The sequence below is a fragment of the Aquarana catesbeiana genome, linkage group LG03, assembly GCF_042186555.1.
Source record: "Aquarana catesbeiana isolate 2022-GZ linkage group LG03, ASM4218655v1, whole genome shotgun sequence".
NCBI classification, from domain to species: Eukaryota; Metazoa; Chordata; class Amphibia; order Anura; family Ranidae; genus Aquarana; species Aquarana catesbeiana.
The window spans coordinates 731,215,067-731,241,353 of NC_133326.1; the positions used below are offsets into that span (position 1 = coordinate 731,215,067).

Sequence of the window (26,287 nt, forward strand, 5' to 3'; positions counted from 1 at the left end):
ATTATAGCAAATGTTATGTCCTTTTATGTAAACCCTCCTGCTGGTGGGAGGTGCTAAGCAAGAAATGGAGACCAGAGCTCCACCTGCTGGCTGGGTATGAAAATATAAAATGTGAAACATTCCTTGAATAAAAGGAGAAAAATATAAGTAGTTCTGACCATAATACATAAAGCACAAAATGTCATTTAAGACAAAATTTGGTAAATGGGTGATATCTGGAGATCTAGTCAGCTCTAGACATGTGCACACTGAAATATTTCGTTTCGGAATTTCGTTTTCGCCCGAAAAATACATTTATTTAGTAACTCCCGAAATTCGTTTTTATTTATTTTGTTTCGTTAAAAAATGCATTCGTCCGAAAATCTGAAATAATTAAGGTCAAATCTGTCATTGAAGGCTTATGGTGTCTGTCGCATGTTCTAAGAAGATTCGACGGAGCAGCTAAACTGTACGACGCCACGATCGTACATCACCGGACCAATGTTCCGCCTACAAGCTATAGTAGAATTCTAATGTTGTATGACACTAGTAATAATTATATTTTTTAATCATTATTACTAGTCAACTAACATTAGAATTCTTCTATAGCCTATGGGCGGAGCATTTTACCATAAATGTCCGCTCGCGGCAACTGCTTCGCCCAATCTTCATGTTGAATCTTTTCTCTCTATGTCGAATCTTTTCTCTCTATGTACAATCTTTTCTCTCTATGTACAATCTTTTCTCTCTATGTCGAATCTTTTCTCTCTAGGTCGAATCTTTACTCTCTATGTCGAATCTTTTCTCTCTATGTCGAATCTTTTCTCTCTATGTCGAATCTTTTCTCTCTATGTCGAATCTTTTCTCTCTATGTAGAATCTTTTCTCTCTATGTAGAATCTTTTCTCTCTATGTTGAATCTTTTCTCTCTATGTAGAATCTTTTCTCTCTATGTTGAATCTTTTCTCTCTATGTAGAATCTTTTCTCTCTATGTAGAATCTTTTCTCTTTATGTTGAATCTTTTCTCTCTATGTCGAATCTTTACTCTCTATGTCGAATCTTTTCTCTCTACGTCGAATCTTTTCTCTCTACGTCGAATCTTTTCTCTCTACGTCGAATCTTTACGCTATGTCGAATCTTTTCTCTCTAGGTCGAATCTTTTCTCTCTATGTCGTACATACAGATATTTCCTATCTGTATTTACCTCTTCTTTACCTACTTTATACCCCGCGGGATTGGTGCTTTTTTTGCCCCTTGGATCGGTTGACCCTGACCACCGGGCTGTGCCTCACGTCTCTTGGAGACCATAATCTTTCATAGGGTCTGTCCCTTAGGTCATTAGATTTGGTCAATTTTTTATTTTCATTATGAAAATTGTATATATGTACATTTTATACATTTTTCCTTTCGGTCATTGTGATAGTCTTAATCGTTTCTTTTTTGTATTCTGATCAGAATCTCTAGCTCCTGAGGAAGCGTTCTGTGTAACGTGAAACATGTAGAGCAACTAGAGAGCATCTCACCTTGGATCACCTGACCTGCAGCACCTCGTTTATTATGAGCTTGGTGATTGTTTACTAGTTTATGTTTGGGGAAGTATAGCCTCCTTTATTTGGCAACAAGTGTTTTGAATATATGAGTATATATGTATAACTGTTCCAAACCACACTCAAGCTTGCAGGATAGGATCCTTATGGTGTACCAATACTAAGTTCTACGTCTAGTCTGACTTGTTTTTAAATGTCCATGTCTGTTTATTGTCCTTTTATACTTTATTAATAAAAATTCCAAACATATTTATCCTTTTGTAGTATAATACTGGTGTGCCTACAAAGTCCCATTTTTAGATTCCATTTGTCTTTTCTCTCTATGTCGAATCTTTACTCTCTATGTCGAATCTTTTCTCTCTATGTCGAATCTTTTCTCTCTATGTTGAATCTTTTCTCTCTATGTCAAATCTTTTCTCTCTATGTCGAATCTTTTCTCTCTATATCAAATCTTTTCTCTCTATATCAAATCTTTTCTCTCTATGTCGAATCTTTTCTCTCTATGTCGAATCTTTTCTCTCTAGGTCGAATCTTTTCTCTCTATATCAAATCTTTTCTCTCTATGTCGAATCTTTTCTCTCTATGTCGAATCTTTTCTCTCTATATCAAATCTTTTCTCTCTATATCAAATCTTTTCTCTCTATGTCGAATCTTTTCTCTCTATGTCGAATCTTTTCTCTCTATATCAAATCTTTTCTCTCTATATCAAATCTTTTCTCTCTATATCAAATCTTTTCTCTCTATGTCAAATATTTTCTCTCTATGTAGAATCTTTTCTCTCTATATCAAATCTTTTCTCTCTATGTCAAATCTTTTCTCTCTATGTCAAATCTTTTCTCTCTATGTTGAATCTTTTCTCTCTATGTCAAATCTTTTCTCTCTATGTCGAATCTTTTCTCTCTATGTCAAATCTTTTCTCTCTATGTCGAATCTTTTCGCTCTATGTCGAATCTTTTCTATGTCGAATCTTTTCTCTCTATGTCAAATCTTTTCTGTCTATGTCGAATCTTTTCTCTCTATGTCGAATCTTTTCTCTCTATGTCAAATCTTTACTCTCTATGTCGAATCTTTTCTCTCTAGGTCGAATCTTTTCTCTCTATATCAAATCTTTTCTCTCTATGTCGAATCTTTTCTCTCTATGTCGAATCTTTTCTCTCTATATCAAATCTTTTCTCTCTATGTCGAATCTTTTCTCTCTATATCAAATCTTTTCTCTCTATGTCAAATATTTTCTCTCTATGTAGAATCTTTTCTCTCTATGTCGAATCTTTTCTCTCTATGTTGAATCTTTACTCTCTATGTCGAATCTTTTCTCTCTATGTCGAATCTTTTCTCTCTATATCAAATCTTTTCTCTCTATATCAAATCTTTTCTCTCTATGTCAAATATTTTCTCTCTATGTAGAATCTTTTCTCTCTATATCAAATCTTTTCTCTCTATGTCAAATCTTTTCTCTCTATATCAAATCTTTTCTCTCTATGTCAAATCTTTTCTCTCTATGTTGAATCTTTACTCTCTATGTCGAATCTTTACTCTCTATGTCAAATCTTTTCTCCCCATGTCGAATCTTTTCTCTCTATGTCAAATCTTTTCTTTCTATGTCAAATAATCTTGGACTAATAGAGTTAGGTTAGGCATATTCCACCTTTTTTGCTATTGTCTCTATAATGTCGAATCATTTCTCTCTATGTAGAATAATCTTGAACTAATAATAGAGTTAAGGTTAGGCACATTCGACCACAGGTTCGATGGACACAGATCGCTATTGTCAGCGCCATGTCGAATCTCCTATCTATATCAAACTGTTGTCGCAACGAAAATAAAATAAAGCATTTGTCTATGTCGGATCTTTCAGTTTTCGGAATCTGCGCGTTCGTTATCGTTTGTTAAAACAATAACGAAAATACCCGAAATTCGGACGAAAATGCATTCGGACGAAAACGAATGCACATGTCTAGTCAGCTCCGCCAATAGGAGCAGCAGGAAAGGTTCATTGACAAATGTATCATTTCATTGACAAGGACAATCTCGATACATTTGTAGAACAAACAATCCTGTGAAGAAGAAGATGGAATGTTAGAGGATCCCAATAATTGGTAGAAGATTTATAGAGACCTGGAGGGATGGGGGGAGCTTTAAAAAGAAACAAAAAAAAAAAAAAAACTTACTTGTTTGTTTCATGGAGAGTCCATTGACCTATTGAAGAGAAGAAAGACGAGTCAGTAAAGTACGCCTGGTTACCATTTCCACCACAACCAACACCAACATTCTCATAACCATTGTGGCACAGGGACTCGTGGGGAGTCTGGAGAAGTCTTGTTTGGGATTTACACATCTCCCAGGCTTCCTTTATATACCTTTCTGGACCTCTGGCCTTCTGTCCCTTCCGTGTTTTTCACCCCTCCTTTCCAGGCAATTTAACCGCTTGCCTACCGGACCCTTTCACCCCCCTTCCTGTCCAGACCAATTTTCAGCTTTCAGCCCTGTCCCACTTTGAACGACAATGCAAAAAAGGACCCTAAAAAAGGGGACACTAGTACCCCCCGGTAAATCAGGACTTTATAGGTGAACAAGGGGAATTTTTATAAAAACATATTATTTATTGAAAAATGCTTAAAAAAGCATAAAAACATGATAGAAATCTATACACAGTAATAATCTATACAGAATATTGTGCAAAGTACAGAAGTTTTTTTACACATAATGTATTTTTTTACAACTCCAAATATGAACACATATTTCTCCATAAGCCTGACATGTTTCAGGACAATGTCCCTTCTTCAGAGGCGTTTTTAGGAGAGAAACAGATGGATGTATTCTGAAAAACAAGTAAGATAAACTTAACATAGACACGTTGTTCAGGCACTAAAAAAGGGGACACTTGTACTCCCCGGTACATCGGGACTTTATACCATTATCAAATTTTATAAGGAGAATTGTGTAGAAATGTACGAAAAAACAGTTTTACATTTTTACACAATTCTCCCTATAAAATTCGATATTGGTATGTATATTGGACATTTTCAGATGCCATAATGTTGATTTTGCCCTGAACCAGAGGCGGCTCTCTAATTAGGCATATTAGGCGGTCGCCTTAGGCCCCGCAATGGGAGGGGCCTCGCGGCCGCCTGATCTGTCTACTTAGAGAGCCGCCTCTGAGGCTGACAGTTCCGGATCACAGATAGAGCCCCTCAGCAGGGCTGGCCGCTGGCGCCAGTTTAAGGCCACCTTAGGGGGGCAGGAGAGGGGGGGCACTGAAGCCGACGGTCCCTCAAGTGCTTATGCTGGCACCGCCCTGCTCACACCTGCTCAGCAAAGCAGACATCAGACCGGTAACATGCAGCGCTGGGCACTGTGAGATTCAGCCTCCACATTAACTTTCATTAGCTTCCGCGGCCCCTCCTCCTCCCACATGAAAGGCAGATGATGGCCTTTCATTTCAGCACATCGATCAGTTGCAGCTTCTATCCAAGAGAATCTTCTCTCACGTGGGCGGTACCAGAACCGCCTCCATTCCAGCATACTCGTTGGTGAACTGGAGGTAAGTGAGAGGAGGGGGAGGGGCCGAGTGAGACCAGAGGGAGGGGCCAGCAGACACAGTAGCAGGAATGGCATGGATCCTCAGAGGAAGGTAGAGGTAAGGTGCTGTATCATGTCGGACTGTACTGATTACACAGCCTCCTGCATGTACATAATAGGGACCCAACTAGAGATAGAGGAGGGATAGATGGGGCAGAGAAGAGGATATAAGGACAGAGCAAGGGAATAAGAGAGATGATGGCAGCTAGAGAGTACATGGGGACAGACAGAGCAAAGGTGATGGGACAAAACAAGACATCAATGAGGCCCCTTTCACTTGGGACAGACTCTGCTTTGCTCAGTGGGGAGTCTGTCTGCTGACTACCCTCTGAGCAGAGCAAGAGGTTAACAGGTCTGCGTCTGCTCCACTTATGTCAAGTGGACACAGACACAGCCCACACTGCTCTATGGGCAGTCAGGTATAAACGGACCGCCTGTCTGTTTATACCCAACTGACATTCTTCCTGATCAGCCTAGACAGAGGATAATGGATCCCCCTTCAGTTTGTTTTTGTTGGGCCAGATTGAAGGTAGGCGGGTGTAAGTGGACAAAAGTCCATTTACATCCACCGCTCCATAGAGGAGAATGGAGGGTCTGCCTGAAAAACTGACAGGTGGACCTGATTGGATCCTTCATGTGAAAGTTCCTAAAGTGCAATGTAATAGATATCAAGAATTATATATAGACACACACACACACACACACACTCCAATTGTTTTGTGGTAATCTTGTGCATATCCACTGCAAGCTGTTTGCACAGACTTCGGTGTACATCACCAAAACAAAGCACATACCATTTGTTTACCAAAAAATTTGACTCCTTAAATTTATGAAGTTACATGCACTTGTCATCTGCGGGATATTTACAGCCACTTCACTCAAAAAGTGACAACGCAGTTATGGTAACTTTCTCCCAGGAGCAGCCTTTTACCACTCTGCCTGGTCAGGTACCAACCACAGCAACCCCGTGTATGCAAAGAATAAAACGTACTGTATGCATTACCATGACATACTGCGTTGCCTTCTTAAAGTAATGTACTTACAGCAAACTTTACTAGGATAAAGCAACAAATTGTTGACTTGTCCTGGTATTGATTTATTCTTTGCATTTACGGGGTTCCCTGTGGTTGGTACCGGACCAAGCTACTATGCCTGCAGTGTTGTTTTTTGAGTGAAGTGGTTGTAAATATCCAGCAGATGACAAGTGCATGTGACCTCATAAGTTTAAGAAGTCTATTTTTTTTGGTAAGCAAATGGTATGTGCTTTGTTTTTGGTGATGGGACACTGACGTCCGAGCAAATAATTTGCAGTATATCTGCACAAGTTTATCACAGCACAGTTTTGTTGGATTTTTTTGTGTTACATGTATGTTTTATGCTTATTATTTATTGTACCAGCACTTTGGAATGTACATATATTAATTATTCTTGGTATCTTCACACTATATAACATTTTACTGTGGTACACACTTATATGATGGATGTTCTTTTCTTTAATTTCCCCAGTGACAGCCTGCCAGAATAGCTAGGATCTGCGAGAGCAGCTCCGTATTATACTTTACTGTCCCTATACTGTACCCTCCTGCCCCCTGTACTGTGTCCACTTACCCTCCCCCTGTACTGTACCCTCCTGCCCCATGTACTGTGTCCACTTACCCTCCCCCTGTAATGTGCCGTCCTGCTCCGCCCTGTACTGTACCCTCCTGCCCCCTGTACTGTGTCCACTTCCCCTCCCCCTGTACTGTACCCTTCTGCCCCCTGTACTGTGTCCACTTCCCCTCCCCCTGTACTGTACTCTCCTGCCCCCTGTACTGTGTCCACTTCCCCTCCCCCTGTACTGTACCCTTCTGCCCCCTGTACTGTGTCCACTTCCCCTCCCCCTGTACTGTACCCTTCTGCCCCCTGTACTGTGTCCACTTACCATCGCCCTGTACTGTACCCTCCTGCCCCCTGTACTGTGTCCACTTACCCTCCCCCTGTACTGTACTCTCCTGCCCCCTGTACTGTGTCCACTTACCCTCCCCCTGTACTGTACCCTTCTGCCCCCTGTACTGTGTCCACTTACCCTCGCCCTGTACTGTACCCTTCTGCCCCCTGTACTGTGTCCACTTACCCTCGCCCTGTACTGTACTCTCCTGCCCCCTGTACTGTGTCCACTTACCCTCCCCCTGCACTGTACTCTCCTGCCCCTGTACTGTACTCTCCTGCCCCTGTACTGTACTCTCCTGCCCCTGTACTGTACTCTCCTGCCCCTGTACTGTATCCACTTACTGTCCCCCTGTACTGTACCCTCCTGCCCCTGTACTGTGTCCACTTACCCTCCCCCTGTACTGTACTCTCCTGCCCCCTGTACTGTGTCCACTTACCCTCCCCCTGTACTGTACTCTCCTGCCCCCTGTACTATGTCCACTTACCCTCCCCCTGTACTGTACCCTTCTACCCCTGTACTGTGTCCACTTCCCCTCCCCCTGCACTGTACTCTCCTGCCCCTGTACTGTATCCACTTACTCTCCCCCTGTACTGGACCCTCCTGCCCCTGTACTGTGTCCACTTACCCTCCCCCTGTACTGTACCCTTCTGCCCCTGTACTGTGTCCACTTACTCTCCCCCTGTACTGTACCCTCCTGCCCCATGTACTGTGTCCACTTCCCCTCCCCCTGTACTGTGCCCTCCTGCTCCGCCCTGTACTGTACCCTCCTGCCCCCTGTACTGTGTCCACTTCCCCTCCCCCTGTACTGTACCCTTCTGCCCCCTGTACTGTGTCCACTTACCCTCCCCCTGTACTGTACTCTCCTGCCCCCTGTACTGTGTCCACTTCCCCTCCCCCTGTACTGTACTCTCCTGCCCCCTGTACTGTGTCCACTTCCCCTCCCCCTGTACTGTACCCTTCTGCCCCCTGTACTGTGTCCACTTACCCTCGCCCTGTACTGTACCCTCCTGCCCCCTGTACTGTGTCCACTTACCCTCGCCCTGTACTGTACCCTCCTGCCCCCTGTACTGTGTCCACTTACCCTCCCCCTGCATTGTACTCTCCTGCCCCCTGTACTGTACTCTCCTGCCCCTGTACTGTACTCTCCTGCCCCTGTACTGTATCCACTTACTGTCCCCCTGTACTGTACCCTCCTGCCCCTGTACTGTGTCCACTTACCCTCCCCCTGTACTGTACTCTCCTGCCCCCTGTACTGTGTCTACTTACCCTCCCCCTGTACTGTACTCTCCTGCCCCCTGTACTATGTCCACTTACCCTCCCCCTGTACTGTACCCTTCTACCCCTGTACTGTGTCCACTTCCCCTCCCCCTGCACCGTACTCTCCTGCCCCCTGTACTGTGTCCACTTCCCCTCCCCCTGTACTGTACTCTCCTGCCCCCTGTACTGTGTCCACTTCCCCTCCCCCTGTACTGTACCCTTCTGCCCCCTGTACTGTGTCCACTTACCCTCGCCCTGTACTGTACCCTCCTGCCCCCTGTACTGTGTCCACTTCCCCTCCCCCTGTACTGTACCCTTCTGCCCCCTGTACTGTGTCCACTTACCCTCCCCCTGTACTGTACTCTCCTGCCCCCTGTACTGTGTCCACTTCCCCTCCCCCTGTACTGTACTCTCCTGCCCCCTGTACTGTGTCCACTTCCCCTCCCCCTGTACTGTACCCTTCTGCCCCCTGTACTGTGTCCACTTACCCTCGCCCTGTACTGTACCCTCCTGCCCCCTGTACTGTGTCCACTTCCCCTCCCCCTGTACTGTACCCTTCTGCCCCCTGTACTGTGTCCACTTACCCTCCCCCTGTACTGTACTCTCCTGCCCCCTGTACTGTGTCCACTTCCCCTCCCCCTGTACTGTACTCTCCTGCCCCCTGTACTGTGTCCACTTCCTTTCCCCCTGTACTGTACCCTTCTGCCCCCTGTACTGTGTCCACTTCCCCTCCCCTTGTACTGTACCCTTCTGCCCCCTGTACTGTGTCCACTTACCCTCCCCCTGTACTGTACTCTCCTGCCCCCTGTACTGTGTCCACTTCCCCTCCCCCTGTACTGTACCCTTCTGCCCCCTGTACTGTGTCCACTTACCCTCGCCCTGTACTGTACCCTTCTGCCCCCTGTACTGTGTCCACTTACCCTCCCCCTGTACTGTACTCTCCTGCCCCCTGTACTGTGTCCACTTACCCTCCCCCTGTACTGTACTCTCCTGCCCCTGTACTGTACTCTCCTGCCCCTGTACTGTATCCACTTACTCTGCCCCTGTACTGTACCCTCCTGCCCCTGTACTGTGTCAACTTACCCTCCCCCTGTACTGTACTCTCCTGCCCCCTGTACTGTGTCCACTTACCCTCCCCCTGCACTGTACCCTCCTGCCCCCTGTACTGTGTCCACTTACCCTCCCCCTGTACTGTACCCTCCTGCCCCCTGTACTGTACTCTCCTGCCCCTGTACTGTATCCACTTACCCTCCCCCTGTACTGTACTCTCCTGCCCCCTGTACTGTGTCCACTTACCCTCCCCCTGCACTGTATTCTCCTGCCCCCTGTACTGTATCCACTTACTCTCCCCCTGTACTGTACCCTCCTGCCCCTGTACTGTGTCCACTTACCCTCCCCCTGTACTGTACTCTCCTGCCCCCTGTACTGTGTCCACTTCCCCTCCCCCTGCACTGTACTCTCCTGCCCCTGTACTGTGTCCACTTACCCTCCCCCTGTACTGTACCCTTCTGCCCCTGTACTGTGTCCACTTCCCCTCCCCCTGTACTGTACCCTTCTGCCCCTGTACTGTGTCCACTTACTCTCCCCCTGTACTGTACCCTTCTGCCCCCTGTACTGTGTCCACTTACCCTTCCCCTGTACTGTGCCCTCCTGCCCCTGTACTGTGTCCACTTACCCTCCCCCTGCACTGTACTCTCCTGCCCCTGTACTTTGTCCACTTACCCTCCCCCTGTACTTTGTCCACTTACCCTCCCCCTGTACTTTGTCCACTTACCCTCCCCCTGTACTGTGTCCACTTACCCTCCCCCTGTACTGTGTCCACTTACCCTCCCCCTGTACTGTGTCCACTTACCCTCCCCCTGTACTTTGTCCACTTACCCTCCCCCTGTACTGTGTCCACTTACCCTCCCCCTGTACTGTGTCCACTTACCCTCCCCCTGTACTGTGTCCACTTACCCTCCCCCTGTACTGTGTCCACTTACCCTCCCCCTGTACTTTGTCCACTTACCCTCCCCCTGTACTGTGTCCACTTACCCTCCCCCTGTACTGTGTCCACTTACCCTCCCCCTGTACTGTGTCCACTTACCCTCCCCCTGTACTTTGTCCACTTACCCTCCCCCTGTACTGTGTCCACTTACCCTCCCCCTGTACTGTGTCCACTTACCCTCCCCCTGTACTGTGTCCACTTACCCTCACCCTGTACCCTCCTTATACAGTTAATTTTTATATCGCTTGAATTATTTGTCCTATTATGGGCATGAGTGGGGCCTCATGTTTAAGTTTTGCCTAAGGCCTCACAAAGCCTAGAGCCGCCTCTGCCCTGAACAACGTGTCTATGTTAAGTTTATCTTACCTGTTTTTCAGAATACATCCATCTGTTTCTCTCCTAAAAACGCCTCTGAAGAAGGGACATCGTCCTGAAACATGTCAGGCTTATGGAGAAATATGTGTTCATATTTGGAGTTGTAAAAAATACATTATGTGTAAAAAAACTTCTGTACTTTGCACAATATTCTGTATAGATTATTATTGTGTATAGGTTTCTATCATGTTTTTATGCTTTTTTAAGCATTTTTCAATAAATAATGTGTTTTTTATAAAATTTCCCCCTGTTCACCTATAAAGTCCTGATGTACTGGGGGGGTACTAGTTAGGGTCCTTTTTTGCAATATATTTTGGGATGTTGGCAACGCCTTATTGAGAAATTCTCTTTGTGGTTCACCACTTAATACACTTTGAATGACAATTGCGCAGTCATGTAACACTGTACCCAGATGACGTTTTTAGCATTTTCTTCACACAAATAGAGCTTTCTTTTGGTGGTATTTAATCACTACTGGGGGTTTTTATTTTTTGCTAAACAAAGAAAAAAATACCGAAAATGTAGAAAAAAAAAAAAAACGGTTTTCATAGTTTGTTATAAAATTTTGCAAACAGGTCATTTTTCTCCTCCGTTGATGTGCGCCGATAAGGCTGCACTGATGGACACTGATAGGCTGCATGGATGGGCACTGATAAAGTGGTACTTATAAGGCGGCACTGGTGGGCACTGATAGGTGGCATTGATAGAGGGCACTGATGGGTGGCACTGGTGGGCACTGATTAGCACTGGTAGGTAACACTGATTGGCAGCACTGATCGGCACTGATAGGTGGCACTGGTGGATATTGATAGGTGGCACTGGTGGGTACTGATCAGCAGCACTGTTGTGCACTGGTAGGTGCCTCTGGTGGGCACAGATGAGGTGGCGGCGACTCTCTGTGTCAGGGACTGATGTCCCTCTGACAGAAGCCGGTGATTGGGGTTTTTTTAGACAATTACCGGCTCTGCACGTGATTGGCTCACAGCTGATCACATGGTAAAAGGTTGGGATCGGCCCCTTACTTTGATCTATGATTAGCCGAGTCTCCTTGACACGCTGATCACAGAGCGCAGGCCGCTCGAGCAGGGGAGGACGTACATGGACGCCCTCCCGGCAATTTAGGCCCGCGCTGTAGCCATCTTTTGGGGTTAAGCTTACCTGGAACGCAGAGACCTTGCTCTGCAGCCTGGGGAGCGGACAGGTCATGCTGAGCTAAAGGTTGGTGAGAACTAGAAAACTCTGTGTATGGAGGCTGACAAGCATTAGTCCTGGACAACCTGATAGTCAGGATCGCCTCATGTGTAATTAGTGCAGGGACATGACCAGGTAAAGGGACAAGGGGTGATTAGTAGTAAATATCAAGGCAATGTTCGTGAAAACAAAGTCTATATAATATAATGAATCCAATAGAGGGAATACACTGTTACAGTGTCAGCAGTCTCTCCTTCAAACGAGTTCTGGAGTTTTCCCACAAATAGTCATGTAAAAACAGAAAACAGGGAGGAGGAGAGAGAGCACCACTGTCTAAGTGTAGTAGTGCTAGGAAAATCAATAAAAATCTGGATGATAAGTATTGCACTTACATATATATGGATAAAACACAGCGTATCAATATGTTCAGTGGGGACGTCAATGGATGGCAGCTTCTTAAAAGATAAGTTCACCTTTGGGAACATGTTATACGTTCCACCTGATTTTAGGGTAGATCATGTAACATGTTCCCAATCCTGCAGCCGCTGCCCGCTGCCCCCCTTCACTGTGGCAGCAGTAGGGGGAGACATTGCCTGTACTAGCACCACTCTCAGTGTAGTATTCATCAAAAGGTAATGTACAAAAAAATGTTTTAGGAGATGCACTCACATGAAGGTAGTGTAACAGGCATTACTCAATGTGTCCAGCAGGTGGCATCCTTCTGATGGTCGCCAATGGAGATGTATGGAGGGTGGATAGGAAGCAGCTCTTGGTAAATGATCTCATCAGTGGATGTAAAAATACGGTGGCAAAAAACAAAAATCAAAGAAGGAGTGTGCTGCTCTAAGTGTAGTATTATTTATTAAATAAAAAAGATAAAAGTGAACTCACATGTAGTAAGTAAAGAAACAGGCAATATACCAAAAACTGGTGGCATTATATCATGGGTTCCAATGGATAATCAGTAGGAATGGGCGAACGGTTTGGCTCGAATATTTGCCTGTTCGGCCATTCGCCGAACAACTGAATTTGCAGGGTGTTTTCCTGGTGTTCGCCCCGATGAAGACCCTGCAATGCACTGAGCGCTGCACAGTGCATTCTGGGCTCTGATTGGGCAAAGCTTTACCCAATCAGGGTGCAGTGTAAGCTGGTTATTTAGGAAGGGGGCGGGGAAGCCGGCCATGGTGTCCTTAACAACAGATAAGTCATCAACTGTCGATGGGTTTCCCTGCTGACAGCTGAATAAAGATAAAAAAAGTGCTGGTAAAAAAAAGAAAAAAAAATGGCATGGGGGTCCCCCCCTCCAGTCCATACTAGGCCCTTTGGGTCTGGTATGGATTTTAAGGGGAACCCAAAACGCCAATTTAAAAAAAAAAAACAGCGTGGGGTCCCCTCCAGTGTCCCTTGATGTAAGTCCATTGTCAATAATGCCGCCCGACGGACCTGAAAAATTGAAAAAAATTAAGCAGCTTCCGCCTCCTGGGAGGCCTCCCGTCATCTGCTCTCTCTTCGCTTTAATAGCTATTATATAGGCAAGGGGCGGGGCCGCCCGGTTACATCACCCTTCTGACGTCACCCCCCATGTTAAGGGCATTTGGCCTGGTATGGTTCAGAGGGGGGGGCACTCGCTTGTTCTCCCCCCATTTCTTGACCTGCCGAGCTGCATGCTCGGATAAGGGTCTGGTATAGATTATGGGGGGGACGCCCATATCCCTTTTATGGCCAATTACTTGCATATAAGCCTTCAAAATGGACACTTTTGATTTTTCCTGTTCGGCTCCTACAAACTTCATCAGGGTTTGCCGTTTGGGTTAGAACATTTCCCCTGTTCAGGAGTTCTGCTGTGAACGAAACGAGGGGGGGTGGGTTCGGCCCATCCCTGATAGTCAGTCCTGGATGGTCTTAGGTGGATAGGTATGCCAAGAAGCACTATAGTTTCTCATAGGATGAGAACCAGGAGGAACCCACACTGGTGTGTATGATTGCAGGCCACTGTGGTTAACAGGAACCGGGACCTTGTTATAGCTTGCTATAGTGCTTCTCGACATATGTGTCCACCAGGACTGGCTGTCCATTGGAACCCATGATATAATGCCACTGGCTGGAAGTTTTTGGAATATTGCCTAATGCTTTACTTACTACATGTGAGTGCATTTTTATAATTTATCTTTTTACTTAATAAATAATACTACACTTAGAGCTGCACACTCCCCCTTATGGTTTTTGTTTCTTATTTTTTGCTGCCATATTTTTAAATACACCAATGAGATCATCCACCAGGAGCAGTTACCTATCCACCCTCCATACATCTCCATTGGGGACTGTAATATTCAATGAAAATTTATATCATTGCTGTTTGGACATGAACTAAAATACGGCTTCTCTCTAGGAGCACACTGCAAAAGAACATTTGCAAATCTAGCCAACCTTTATGTGTGGGTTTATATGGGTTACTGAAAGAGGAGCGACCGAATGGACATTTTGAATACCCTGCAGGGGTTTACTGCCCAGATCTGGCCAAAATGACAGCTTACCTCCTGGGCTGGGACCTCCTGTGGACAGCTGATGTGGTGATCAAGAAGTCAACTGTAAGCCCGGGACAGGAATGCACGTTTATGACCTTTTGTTTAAGATATCTTCACTGACTGCAATTGCCAACCCCTCAACTGGAGGGTGTGTTTCAACTATGGACAAGAGAGATTCTATGGTATAACTATGGTATGAGAGATTCAGAGCGAATGCATGTATGTGGGTGTTAGACCAGTGAAGACCCCCTTCTTCCCCTGTTACCAAATTTTCCCTTTTCCCCTCTCCTTATTTATAACTGTAATGTATTGGTATCCCTATTGTGGGTAAATTCAACCCTTATTGTAAGAATTAGTTATCCTTTATTGGAAGACGGACACCCCAAACAGAGCACATTTTTACAGGGACCATTAGAAGGACGCCACCTGCTGGACACATTGAGTAATGCCTGTGTTACACTACCTTCATGTGAGTGTATTTCCTAATGAATTGTTTGTACATTGCCCTTTATGAATACTACAATGAGAGTGGTGCACTTCCCCTCTCTCCTTCCTTATTATTTTACATCCATCTAAGTATTCTTCAGAAGCTGAACATATTGATACGCTGTGTTTTATCCATGTATATGTGAGTGCAATACTTATCATCCAGATTTTTATTGATCTCCCTAACACTACTACGCTTGGACAGTGACACCCTCTCTCTCCCTCTCATGGATGAGGAAATAGATACATGGGGTGAGTAGAGGGATGTCGGGGATGGGTACATAGGGTGAGGGGGATGGATGTCTGGGGTGAATAGAGGGATGTATGGGATGAGGGCATTAGTACATAAGGTGAGGGGGTGTTTGCCTGGGGTGAGTAGAGAGATGTCAGGGATGAGGGGATGGGTACATAGGATGAGGGGATGGGTACATAGGGTGAGGTGATGGGTGTCTGGGGTGAGTAGAGGGATGTCAGGGATGAGGGGATGGGTACATAGGGTGAGGAGATGGGTGTCTGGGGTGAGTAGAAGGATGTCAGGGATGAGGGGATGGGTGTCTGGGGTGAGCAGAGGGATGTAGGGGATGGGTACATAGGGTGAGGGGATGGGTGTCTGGGGTGAGTAGAGGGATGTCGGGGTTGAGGGGATGGGTACATAGGGTGAGGGGATGGGTGTCTGGGCTGAGTAGAGGGATGTTGGGGTTGAGGGGATGGGTACATAGGGTGAGGGGATGGGTGTCTGGGGTGAGTAGAGGGATGTCGGGGGTGAGGGGATGGGTACATAGGGTGAGGGGATGGGTGTCTGGGGAGAGTAGAGGGATGTCGGAGTTGAGGGGATGGGTACATGGGGTGAGGGGATGGGTGTCTGGGGTGAGTAGAGGGATGTCAGGGTTGAGGGGATGGGTACATAGGGTGAGGGGATGGGTGTCTGGGGTGAGTAGAGGGATGTCGGGGGTGAGGGGATGGGTGTCTAGGGTGAGTAGAGGGATGTCAGGGATGAGGGGATGGGTACACAGGGTGAGGGGATGGGTGTCTGGGGTGAGTAGAGGGATGTCAGGATGAGGGGATGGGTACATGGAGTGAGGGGATGGGTGCCTGGGGTGATTAGAGGGATGTCGGGATGAGGGGATGGGTAAATGGGGTGAGGGGATAGGTATGTGGGGTGAGTAGAGGGATGTCAGGGATGGGTACACAGGGTGAGGGTGTAGGTGCCTGGGGTGAGTAGAGGGATGTTGGAGTTGAGGGGATGGGTACATGGGGTGAGGGGATGGGTGTCTGTGGTGAGTAGAGGGATGTCGGGGGTGAGGGGATGGGTGTCTGGGGTGAGTAAAGGGAAGTCAGGGATGAGGGGATGGGTACATGGGGTGAGGGGATGGGTGCCTGGGGTGAGTAGAGGGATGTCGGGGTTGAGGGGATGGGTACATAGGGTGAGGGGATGGGTGTCTGGGGTGAGTGGAGGGATGTCGGGGGTGAGGGGATGGGTGTCTGGGGTGAGTAAAGGGAAGTCAGGGATGAGGGGATGGGTACATAGGATGGGGGGATGGGTGACTGGAGTGAGTAGAGGGATGTCAGAGATGAGGGGATGGGTACATAGGGTGAGGGGATGGGTGTCTGGGATGAGAAGAGGGATGTTGGGGATGGGAAGATGGGTACACAGGATGAGGGGATGGGTGTCTGGGGTGAGTAGAGGGATGTCAGGATCAGGGGATGGGTAAATGGGGTGAGGGGATAGGTGCCTGGGGTGATTAGAGGGATGTCGGGATGAGGGGATGGGTAAATGGGGTGAGGGATAGGTATGTGGGGTGAGTAGAGGGATGTCAGGGATGGGTACACAGGGTGAGGGTGTGGGTGCCTGGAGTGAGTAGAGGGATGTCAGGGATGAGGGGATGGGTACATGGGGTGAGGGGATGGGTGTCTGGGGTGAGTAGAGGAATGCCAGAGATAGGTACATAGGGTGAGGGGATGGGTAAATGGAGTGAAGGGATGGGTGTCTGGGGTGAGAAGAGGGATGTTGGGGATGAGGGGTTGGGTACACAGGGTGAGGGGATGGGTGTCTGGGGTGAGTAGAGGGATGTCGGGGATGAGAGGATGGGTACATGGGGTGAGGGGAAGGGTGTTTGGGGTGAGTAGAGGGATGCCAGAGATAGGTACATAGGGTGAGGGGATGGGTACATAGGGTGAAGGGATGGGTGTCTGGGATGAGAAGAGGGATGTTGGGGATGAGGGGTTGGGTACACAGGGTGAGGGGATGGGTGTCTGGGGTGAGTAGAGGGATGTCAGGGTTGAGGGGTTGGGTACATAGGGTGAGGGGATGGGTGTCTGGGGTGAGTAGAGGGATGTCGGGGTTGAGGGGATGGGTACAGAGGGTGAGGGGATGGATGTCTGGGGTGAGTAGAGGGATGTCGGGGTTGAGGGGATGGGTACATAGGGTGAGGGGATGGGTGTCTGGGGTGAGTAGAGGGATGTCGGGGTTGAGGGGATGGGTACATAGGGTGAGGGGATAGGTGTCTGGGGGTGAGTAGAGGGATGGGTACATGGGATGAGGGGATGGGTACATAGGGTGAGGGGATGGGTGTCTGGGGTGAGTAGAGGGATGTCGGGGGTGAGGGGATGGGTGTCTGGGGTGAGTAGAGGAATGTCAGGGATGAGGGGATGGGTACATGGGATGTGGGGATGGGTACATGGGGTGAGGGGATGGGTGTCTGGGGTGAGAAGTGGGATGTCAGGGATGAGGGGATGGGAGTTTGGGGTCAGTAGAGGGATGTCAGGGATGATTTTCCCAAACACTTACCGACCAGCCTGTAAAAAAACAACCATATTGTCAAAACAGAGGGTTTTGTTTTCGAACACATTTCCATAGCCTCCATTCCAACTCTTTAAATTGTCACTCTGGAATAAAATATATCTCACCTGAAGAAGATATTCCAGTCCGGGTGGAGCAATAGGAACGGGTGGAGCAACATGAACGGGTGGAGCAACAGGAACTCCAGCCATAATATCCTGCAACATATAAAAATATTGAACTTTAATATAGGTAACACCGACAGGAGTTTATGATATGAGGAGCTCAGCTATAGGTAATGGTGGAGCTCCTCTTTTGTTGATGGAGAAGCTCAGCTATGGGGAGGGTGGAGGCGCTCAGCTATGGGGGTTGGAGAAGCTTAGCAATGGGGGATAGAAGACCTCAGCTATGAGGAATGTAGGAGCTCAGCTATCGGGGATGTAGGAGTTCAACTAAGGGGGAAATAGGAGCTCAACTCTGGAGGATGGAGGAGATCAGATATGGTGGGTGGAGGAGCTTAGCTATGGAGGGCGAAGGAGCTAAGCTTAGGGAGACGGAGGAGCTCAGCTTATGGGGACAGAGGAGCTCAACTTAGTGGGACAGAAGAGCTCAGCTTAGGGGGACTGATGAGCTCAGCTTAGGGGGACCTATGAGCTCAGTTATGAGGGGTGGAGGAGCTTAGCTATGGGGGATGGAAGTATTTAGCAATTGGGGATGGAGGAGCTCAGCTTAGGGGGACAGAGGAGCTCAACTTAGGGGGACAGAGGAACTCTGCAATGGGTGAATATAGGAGCTCAACTCTGGAGGATGAAGGAGTTCAGTTATTGTGGACAGAGGAGCTCAGCTATGGGGGGTGGAGGAGCTCAGCTATGGGGATGGAAGAGCTCAGCTATGGGGATGGAAGAGCTCAGCTATGGGGATGGAGGAGCTCAGTTTAGGGGGACAGAGGAGCTCTGCTTAGGGGACAGAAGAGCTCAGCTATGGGGGACAGAGGAGCTCAGCTATGGGGATGGAGGACTTCAGCTATGGATGACAGAGGAGCTAAGCTATGGGGGATGGAGGAGCTCAGCTATGGGGATGGAGGAGTTCAGCTATGGAAGACAGAGGAGCTAAGCTATGGGGGACGGAGGAGCTCAGCTTACGGGGACAGAGGAGCTCAGCTATGAGGAGTGGAGGAGCTTAGCTATGGGGGATGGAAGTGTTTAGCAATGGGGGATGGAGGAGCTCAGCTTAGGGACAGAGGAGCTGAACTTAGGGGGACAGAGGAGCTCAGCAATGGGGGATGTAGGAGCCCAACTCTGGAGGATAAAGGAGCTCAGTTATCGTGGACAGAGGAGCTCAGCTATGGGGGATGGAGGAGCTTAGCTATGGGGATGGAAGAGCTCAGCTATAGGGATGGAGGAGTTTAGCTATGGGTGACGGAGGAGCTAAGCTATGGAGAATGGAGGAGCTCAGCTTAGGGGGACAGAGGAGCTCAGCAATGGGTGAATACTGTATAGGAGCTCAACTCTGGAGGATGAAGGAGTTCAGTTATTGTGGACAGAGGAGCTCAGCTATGGGGGATGGAGGAGCTCAGCTATGGGGATGGAAGAGCTCAGCTATGGGGATGGAGGAGCTCAGTTTAGGGGGACAGAGGAGCTCTGCTTAGGGGACAGAAGAGCTCAGCTATGGGGGACAGAGGAGCTCAGCTATGGGGATGGAGGAGTTCAGCTATGGATGACAGAGGAGCTAAGCTATGGGGGATGGAGGAGCTCAGCTATGTGGATGGAGGAGTTCAGCTATGGATGACAGAGGAGCTAAGCTATGGGGGACGGAGGAGCTCAGCTTACGGGGACAGAGGAGCTCAGCTATGAGGAGTGGAGGAGCTTAGCTATGGGGGATGGAAGTGTTTAGCAATGGGGGATGGAGGAGCTCAGCTTAGGGACAGAGGAGCTGAACTTAGAGGGACAGAGGAGCTCAGCAATGGGGGATGTAGGAGCCCAACTCTGGAGGATAAAGGAGCTCAGTTATCGTGGACAGAGGAGCTCAGCTATGGGGGATGGAGGAGCTCAGCTATGGGGATGGAAGAGCTCAGCTATAGGGATGGAGGAGTTTACCGCAGCCACGCAGTTCCCCCGTAGAATCTATGTGCCTCACCCGTGGCGTCTAAATAACAGAACAGCACAGAACAATGTTCTGGGTTCTTTTCTCCAATTACGCTAGCCATTATGGCGAAAACCTGAAGCCAGTTCTGGAAAGTCCGAGGAATAAGCCTGTATCTCCTCTTCTCCTCATCCTCCTTCTTGTGATCCTCCGGCTTCACCTCATCTAAATTGAATTTCTCCAGCGGCAGTAATGCCAATACCTCCACGTACTCACCTTTCCAGATCTTGTCATGCACCTCGGGTTTCAAGTGCACCCCCAAAGCCCCTCAAAACACACATAAACCTCATACTTAGCGGCATCTGCCAACCTGACCAAATCTTGTTTTTTTAGATGCCTCCCTGCCCGTGTCCCCTGCCACTGTCTTGGGAGCCTCCTCATGCCTTACCACCGCTGTTACCCCCACCGCGGGAAATGCCGCTGTTGCGGTAGGCGTGGGTGCCACCCCTGTAACGGTATTCCCCAGTCCCACCCCCAGGAGCCACCCATGCCAATGCCGGCGATGCTAACCCACTCTGCCCTGGCTCAAACCTTTTTACCGAATCCTTTAATCCCACTAGAAACCCCTGAAAACCGAGGTCCACCATGGCGTGGTCACAGACCAACACGGCCAGAAGGGGAGGAATGGGCAGAACTGCCCGCTGCGGGGTAAACTGACTACCAGAACCATTACCACTACCCGCCCCTAACCCGTCCACCACCCAATGGACAATGAAGAAAAAACTGACTTACCAGGCTGCCTAGGAAGGTTCCCACCAGCCGACATTCCCGTCTCCATCACGGCACCTCCTCATCCAACAATGACAGCTCAATCTCGGATTGATCGACCGCCATATCTTCCGCTCCAGCTCTCTGGGGGATTCATCCCCAGATGCCGAGGATCCCCGCTGTTCTCTGCTCCACCTCAGTGCACCGGATTCGCCCCTCGATTTCCTAGTCCCTTTACCTGGGCCTCTGCTGCCTCCACCACTCTGTTGGCCTGGGTCCTGGCTCTCCTCTGGCTCCTTCCTCTGTCCCTCCCCATTATGGGAGTCGGCGGCTGCTGGTAGAAAAGGCCCGGTGGCCGCAGCTGAACGCGTCCCTCGTCGAAGCCCCAACTCGCTGCATGGTCGCCAGGGGCGGAGCCCGCCTGATCCGACTCCCTCCGCATGTCTGGCCTAGTAGAAGCTCCCTGCCTGCCAGAGACCCCACTAGCCAAGCTCCGGCCATGGAGGGGATTCCTCGCAGGACCCCCGGTCGTGCGCACAGCGGAGCGTTTCGCTGGGGGCCCTGAAGGCGCCCTCGGGGGACTCCCTAAATGCCACTGAGCTCTGGGGGGGAGTCAGGGGAGAAGTGCTCCAGCAGCCGTGACCGCCAAGCTCGCGCGGACTCCCTCCCCGCTGTGCAGATCCCCGGGGATCCCTCTCCTAACACCGCAGCCAGTTTCTCCTAAAGCCATCCTTCCCCCCTTGTTTCTGCCTCGGCCTTCAGGCATTCTAACAGGGCCTCTACCTGCGCCATGCTGCGGATCTGGTCTTGCAAGCTCGCTCCTCACAGCTAACACTGAGCTGGGGAGGGACACATGTGCTGCTTCATGCAGCTAACTCCTCCCCCACTGTATAAAACCCAATCCACTGATCTCTAACAAACAGCTCACTTCTCCATGTGCTCTGCTTAACCCCAATCGACAAATCTCTACCAAACAGTACACCTCCTAATGTGCTCTGCTTAACCCTGTCATGCCCGCCCTTCGTTTTATGTCATTTTATTTATTTTACTCCAGGCTTCTCTTTCCTTTTGTTCAAAGTGATCGGGTTCCCCAGCATGCGCCTGAAGCAGCCTCGCTCCCTTTACAGCCTCCATTTAGAGACTTTTTTTAGAGTCTAATTTTTAGGGGTCATCTCCCAGAACTTTCAATCCACTTACCATTCACATGGTTGCACCTTTATGTATTAGCATGCAGATGCATGCCTTTTCATTTAAATTTTAAACTTTAATCTTTTTCATCAGATGGTTTAGCGCTGATCATTATACCAATATTGTGTATGTGTTTACTCATACTGTTTCCAATACACTTCAGGCGGTGTATTAATATATATATACAGTTTAGTATATATATATATATATATATATATATATATATCTCTACAGTGCATTCCGTGCAGTACAGTTGCTAATACAGTGCAGGGTGTGTACACAATATCTAATACAGTGTGTACAGTTTCTATTACACTTCTGGGGGTGTACACAGTACACAATACAGTGCAGCCATTGTACAGTTGCTAATACAGTGCAGGCGGTGTACACAGTATCTAATACAGTGTAGTGTGGTGTTGCAAAACAAAATATACATCGTGTCCAAAAGGCCACCAAGGAGAAGCAGACGCTTACAGGCCACTAAAAGAGGGCAAGCAGGCTCTGTGTCTACAGTCAACAGTGCTGGTCATGGACATGGTGAATCCTCTGCCAGTGGCTGTGGGGCACGCTTGTCCTTTTTTCTGTTGCTGGCTGTGTTATTGAGCCAGAACATGCAGAAGAGTTGGTGGAGTGGATAACGAAGCCGTCCTCATCCTCCTCATCCTCTGTCACCCAGGCTCAAAGTAGTTTGCCTGCCAACGCAGCTGCCAAAGCGGCCTATTCCAATTGGCTCCTTGTCCACAGTCACTCCTTCCGTAGCCCCACCATCATGCACAGAGGAGTCCTCTGAACTATTTGACCGCAGTGTTGGGTACATGCTGCTGGAGGATGCGCAGCGATTTGAAGGCTCCGATGTTGGTTCCCAGGTTGAGGAAGGGAGTAACATGAGCCTAGAGAAAGGGGGTGCCCAAGAAGGACAAGAAACTGGCAGTCATGTTTCACAGCAGGGCCCATTCCTGCGCCCAACAAGAGTATCTGTGAGGGGTTACAGTGTAGTGGCACCACCATCACCCAAGGCTCAATTTTTCTGCCCCTGTTTAACAGGGCCATGTAATTTTTTGATATACTATTTCACAGCAGGGCCCGTTCCAGCACCCAACAAGAGTAAATGTGAGGGGTTACAGTGTTCTGGTACCACCAACACCTAAGGCCCACTTTTCTTCAGAGTATATAGAGCAGGCTGTATACTATATATACTGCTGTTCAGAGTATATAGAGCCAGAGGGCCTGGGGGACCCCCACGTCATTTAAAAAAAAAAATTGATGCAGGGTTCTTCTTAATATCCATACCAGACCTGAAGGGCCTGGTATGGGTTTTGGGGGGAACATCCACACCATTTTTTTTGTATTTTTGGTATTCTTATCTATATTGCTGGGATCCGACAATACATTACAGTTTTAAATTACATTTTTCCTTTAGAAATGTAAATTTGCCGTGGTACTGTTATAAACATGGGAAAGATGCGCTAGTTTACAGACATACTAAAGATACCCTCTAGGCACGATATTTAAAGGAATATTTCATTTTTATTGTTTCACTTTAAGCATCATTAAAATCACTGCTCCCGAAAAAATGGCTGTTTTAAAAACTTTTTTTGCATTGATCCATGTCCCCTGGGGCAGGACCCGGGTCCTCAAACACTTTTTATGGCAATAACTTGCATATAAGCCTTTAAAATTAGCACTTTTGATTTTTTCGCGTTCGTGTCCCAAAGCAAGGTCCGTAAAGACATGGATGAGCGAGTTTGGGGTGGAGGAACTTGTCTGGCCTGCACAGAGTCCTGACCTTAACTCCATAGAACAACTTTGGGATGAATTAGAGTGGAGACTTCTCATCCAACATCAGTGCCTGACCTCACAAATATGCTTCTGGAAGAATGGTCAAACATTCCCATAGACACCCTCCTAAACCTTGTGGACAGCCTTCCCAGAAGAGTTGAAGATGTTGTAGCTGCAAAGGGTGGGCCAACTCAATATTGAACCCTACGGACTAAGACTGGGATGTGATTAAAGTTCATGTGTGTGTAAAGGCTGGTGTCCCAATACTTTTGGTAATATAGTGTACATTTGATGCTCTGTCTTCTAAACTTGGAGTGCCAGAGCAATAATTCTGCTTGTAAAAGTATAGACTCCTCCCCCCACCTTTTGGGAGGGGGCTTTGGCTCTCATGTTGTGGGTGGGACAGAGATGGAAATGAAGGTATTTATATGGCTGAATGATCAAGACTGATCATCCCAAGACTGGGAAGCTATTAAAGTTCATGTGTGTGCAAAGGCAGGCATCACAATACTTTTGGTAGTATAGTGTACAGTAAAACCTCGGATTGTGAGTAACGTGGTTTATGAGCGTTTCGCAATACAGTAGGTGACCGCGATATTGTGTCAATCTCGCCGCTGTTATCGGCGAGATTTGACACCTGCGAGCCCCGTCGTGGGTGCCAGCGCCGAGCTGGCTCGCTGATCGGGAAAGGAAAACTTTTTTTTTCCTTTCGCGATGAGCGACAGGCAGTGCTGACAGCTGTCTAGTATGAATCATGAGGGGGAACGCCGCGCCAAATTTTAAATAAAAAACCGGTATGGGTTCCCCTCCAGGGGCATACCAGGCACTTAGGTCTGGTATGGATTGTAAGGGGACCCCCCCTACGCCAAAAAATCGGCATGGGGGTCCCCCCCAAAATCCATCAGACCCTCCTGAACCGTACCAGGCCGCATGCCCTCAACATGGGGGGTTGGGTGCTTTGGGGGAGGGGGGGGTTTCCCCCAAAGCACCTTGTCCCCATGTTGATGAGGACAAGGGCCTCTTCCTGACAACCCTGGCCGTTGGTTGTCGGGGTCTGTGGGCAGAGGGCTTATCGGAATCCAGGAGCCCCCTTTAATAAGGGGGCCCCAAGATCCCGGCCCCCCACCCTATGTGAATGAGTATGGGGTACATGGTACCCCTACCCATTCACCTAAGGAAAAAAGTGTCAATAAAAAAAACACACTACACAGGTTTTAAAAGTAATTTATTAGGCAGCTCTGGGGGTCTTCTTCTGACTTTGGGGTCTTCTTCTGACTTTGGGGGTCTTCTTCCGACTTCTCCGCTCTCTCCGGCCTCTTCTCCCGGTGTTCGGCTTCTTCTCCCGGTGTCCGGTTCTTCTGCCGGGCCCCTTTGCTATCTTCTCCCACTCTTTTGCTAGCGGTGGCACGGTTTTTTGCGCTGTCTTGTCCCCTCTTCTCTTCCCATGTTGACACGATGCTCTCTCCCGCTGGAATGCTGTGTGCGAACTGCCCGATCACTTATATAGGCGGTGACCCCGCCCCCTTGTGACGTCACAGTCCCAGCATGCGCTGGCATGTGGCGTCATAAGGGGGCGGGGTCACCGGGTGACATCACCCAGTGACCACGCCCCATGCCTTATAAGCCGAACACCGGGAGAAGAGGCGGAACACCGGGAGAAGAGGCCGGAGAGAGCGGAGAAGTCGGAAGAAGACCCCCGAAGTCGGAAGAAGACCCCAAAGTCTGAAGAAGACCCCAAAGTCGGAAGAAGACCCCCGGAGCTGCCTAATAAATTACTTTTAAAACCTGTGTAGTGTGTTTTTTTATTGACACTTTTTTTCCCTAGATGAATGGGTAGGGGTACCATGTACCCCATACTCATTCACATAGGGTGGGGGGCCAGGATCTGGGGGCCCCCTTATTAAGGGGGTTCCCGGATTCCGATAAGCCCTCCGCCCGCAGACCCCGACAACCAACGGCCAGGGTTGTCGGGAAGAGGCCTTTGTCCTCATCAACATGGGGACAAGGTGCTTTGGGGTGGGGGGCCCTCAGGGCGCCCCTCTCCCCCAAAGCACCCAACCCTCCATGTTGAGGGCATGCGGCCTGGTACGGTTCAGGAGGGGGGGGGGGGCGCTCGCTCGTCCCCACCCCCTTTCCTGACCGGCCGGGCTGCGTGCTCAGATAAGGGTCTGGTATGGATTTTGGGGGTCCCCCATGCCGATTTTTCGGCGTAGGGGGGTTCCCCTTACAATCCATACCAGACCTAAGGACCTGGTATGCCCCTGGGGGGGAAACCACACTGCATTTTTATTTAAAATTTGGCGCAGCATTCCCCCTTATGATTCATACCAGTCACCTGTCAGCAATGCCTGTCGCTCATTGCGAAAGGAAAAAAAGTTTTCCTTTCCCGATCAGCGAGCCAGAGTGACATGCACAGTACCCTGTCGCAGAGAACCAGCGCGATAGGATCGCGCTGGAAACACAATCTCGCAGTCAGGTACTGTATGAGCTTTTTTTTTTTTTTTTTTTTAAACCTGACTCGATTTGCGAGCGTTGTTTTACAAGACAAGCAGGATTCAAGCCTCCGAGGTGTGGTCAAAGGTGCCAGGGCGCTGGTGACGTTCAGAGATGCCCAGAGACGCTCGGAGATGCTCAGAGACACTCAGTGTCTCTAGTGCCCCCCACCTCTGGTCACATGCGGAACTGCATTAACACTGCAGTAACACTGGAACAAGTTATCTGAGTTTCCGTGGATTCCTATAGGGAAATTTGCTTTGATATACGAGTGCTTTGGATTACAAGCATGTTTCTTGAACGAATTATGCTCATAATCCAAGGTACTACTGTATATTGATT

At 48.5% G+C, this 26,287-nt stretch overlaps 1 protein-coding gene across 1 annotated transcript in view; it reads right to left on the reverse strand.

Annotated features, from left to right (window-relative positions):
* LOC141133817 (uncharacterized) overlaps positions 1-26,287 on the reverse strand; it is a 140,474-nt gene that overhangs the window by 50,135 nt on the left and 64,052 nt on the right. Inside the window, exons 8-9 of the mRNA XM_073623374.1 lie at positions 17,764-17,853; positions 3,695-3,722 (exon numbers count right to left, since the gene is read on the reverse strand). Coding sequence (XP_073479475.1) covers positions 3,695-3,722; positions 17,764-17,853 — 118 coding nt within the window. The remainder of the gene's footprint in view (positions 1-3,694; positions 3,723-17,763; positions 17,854-26,287) is intronic.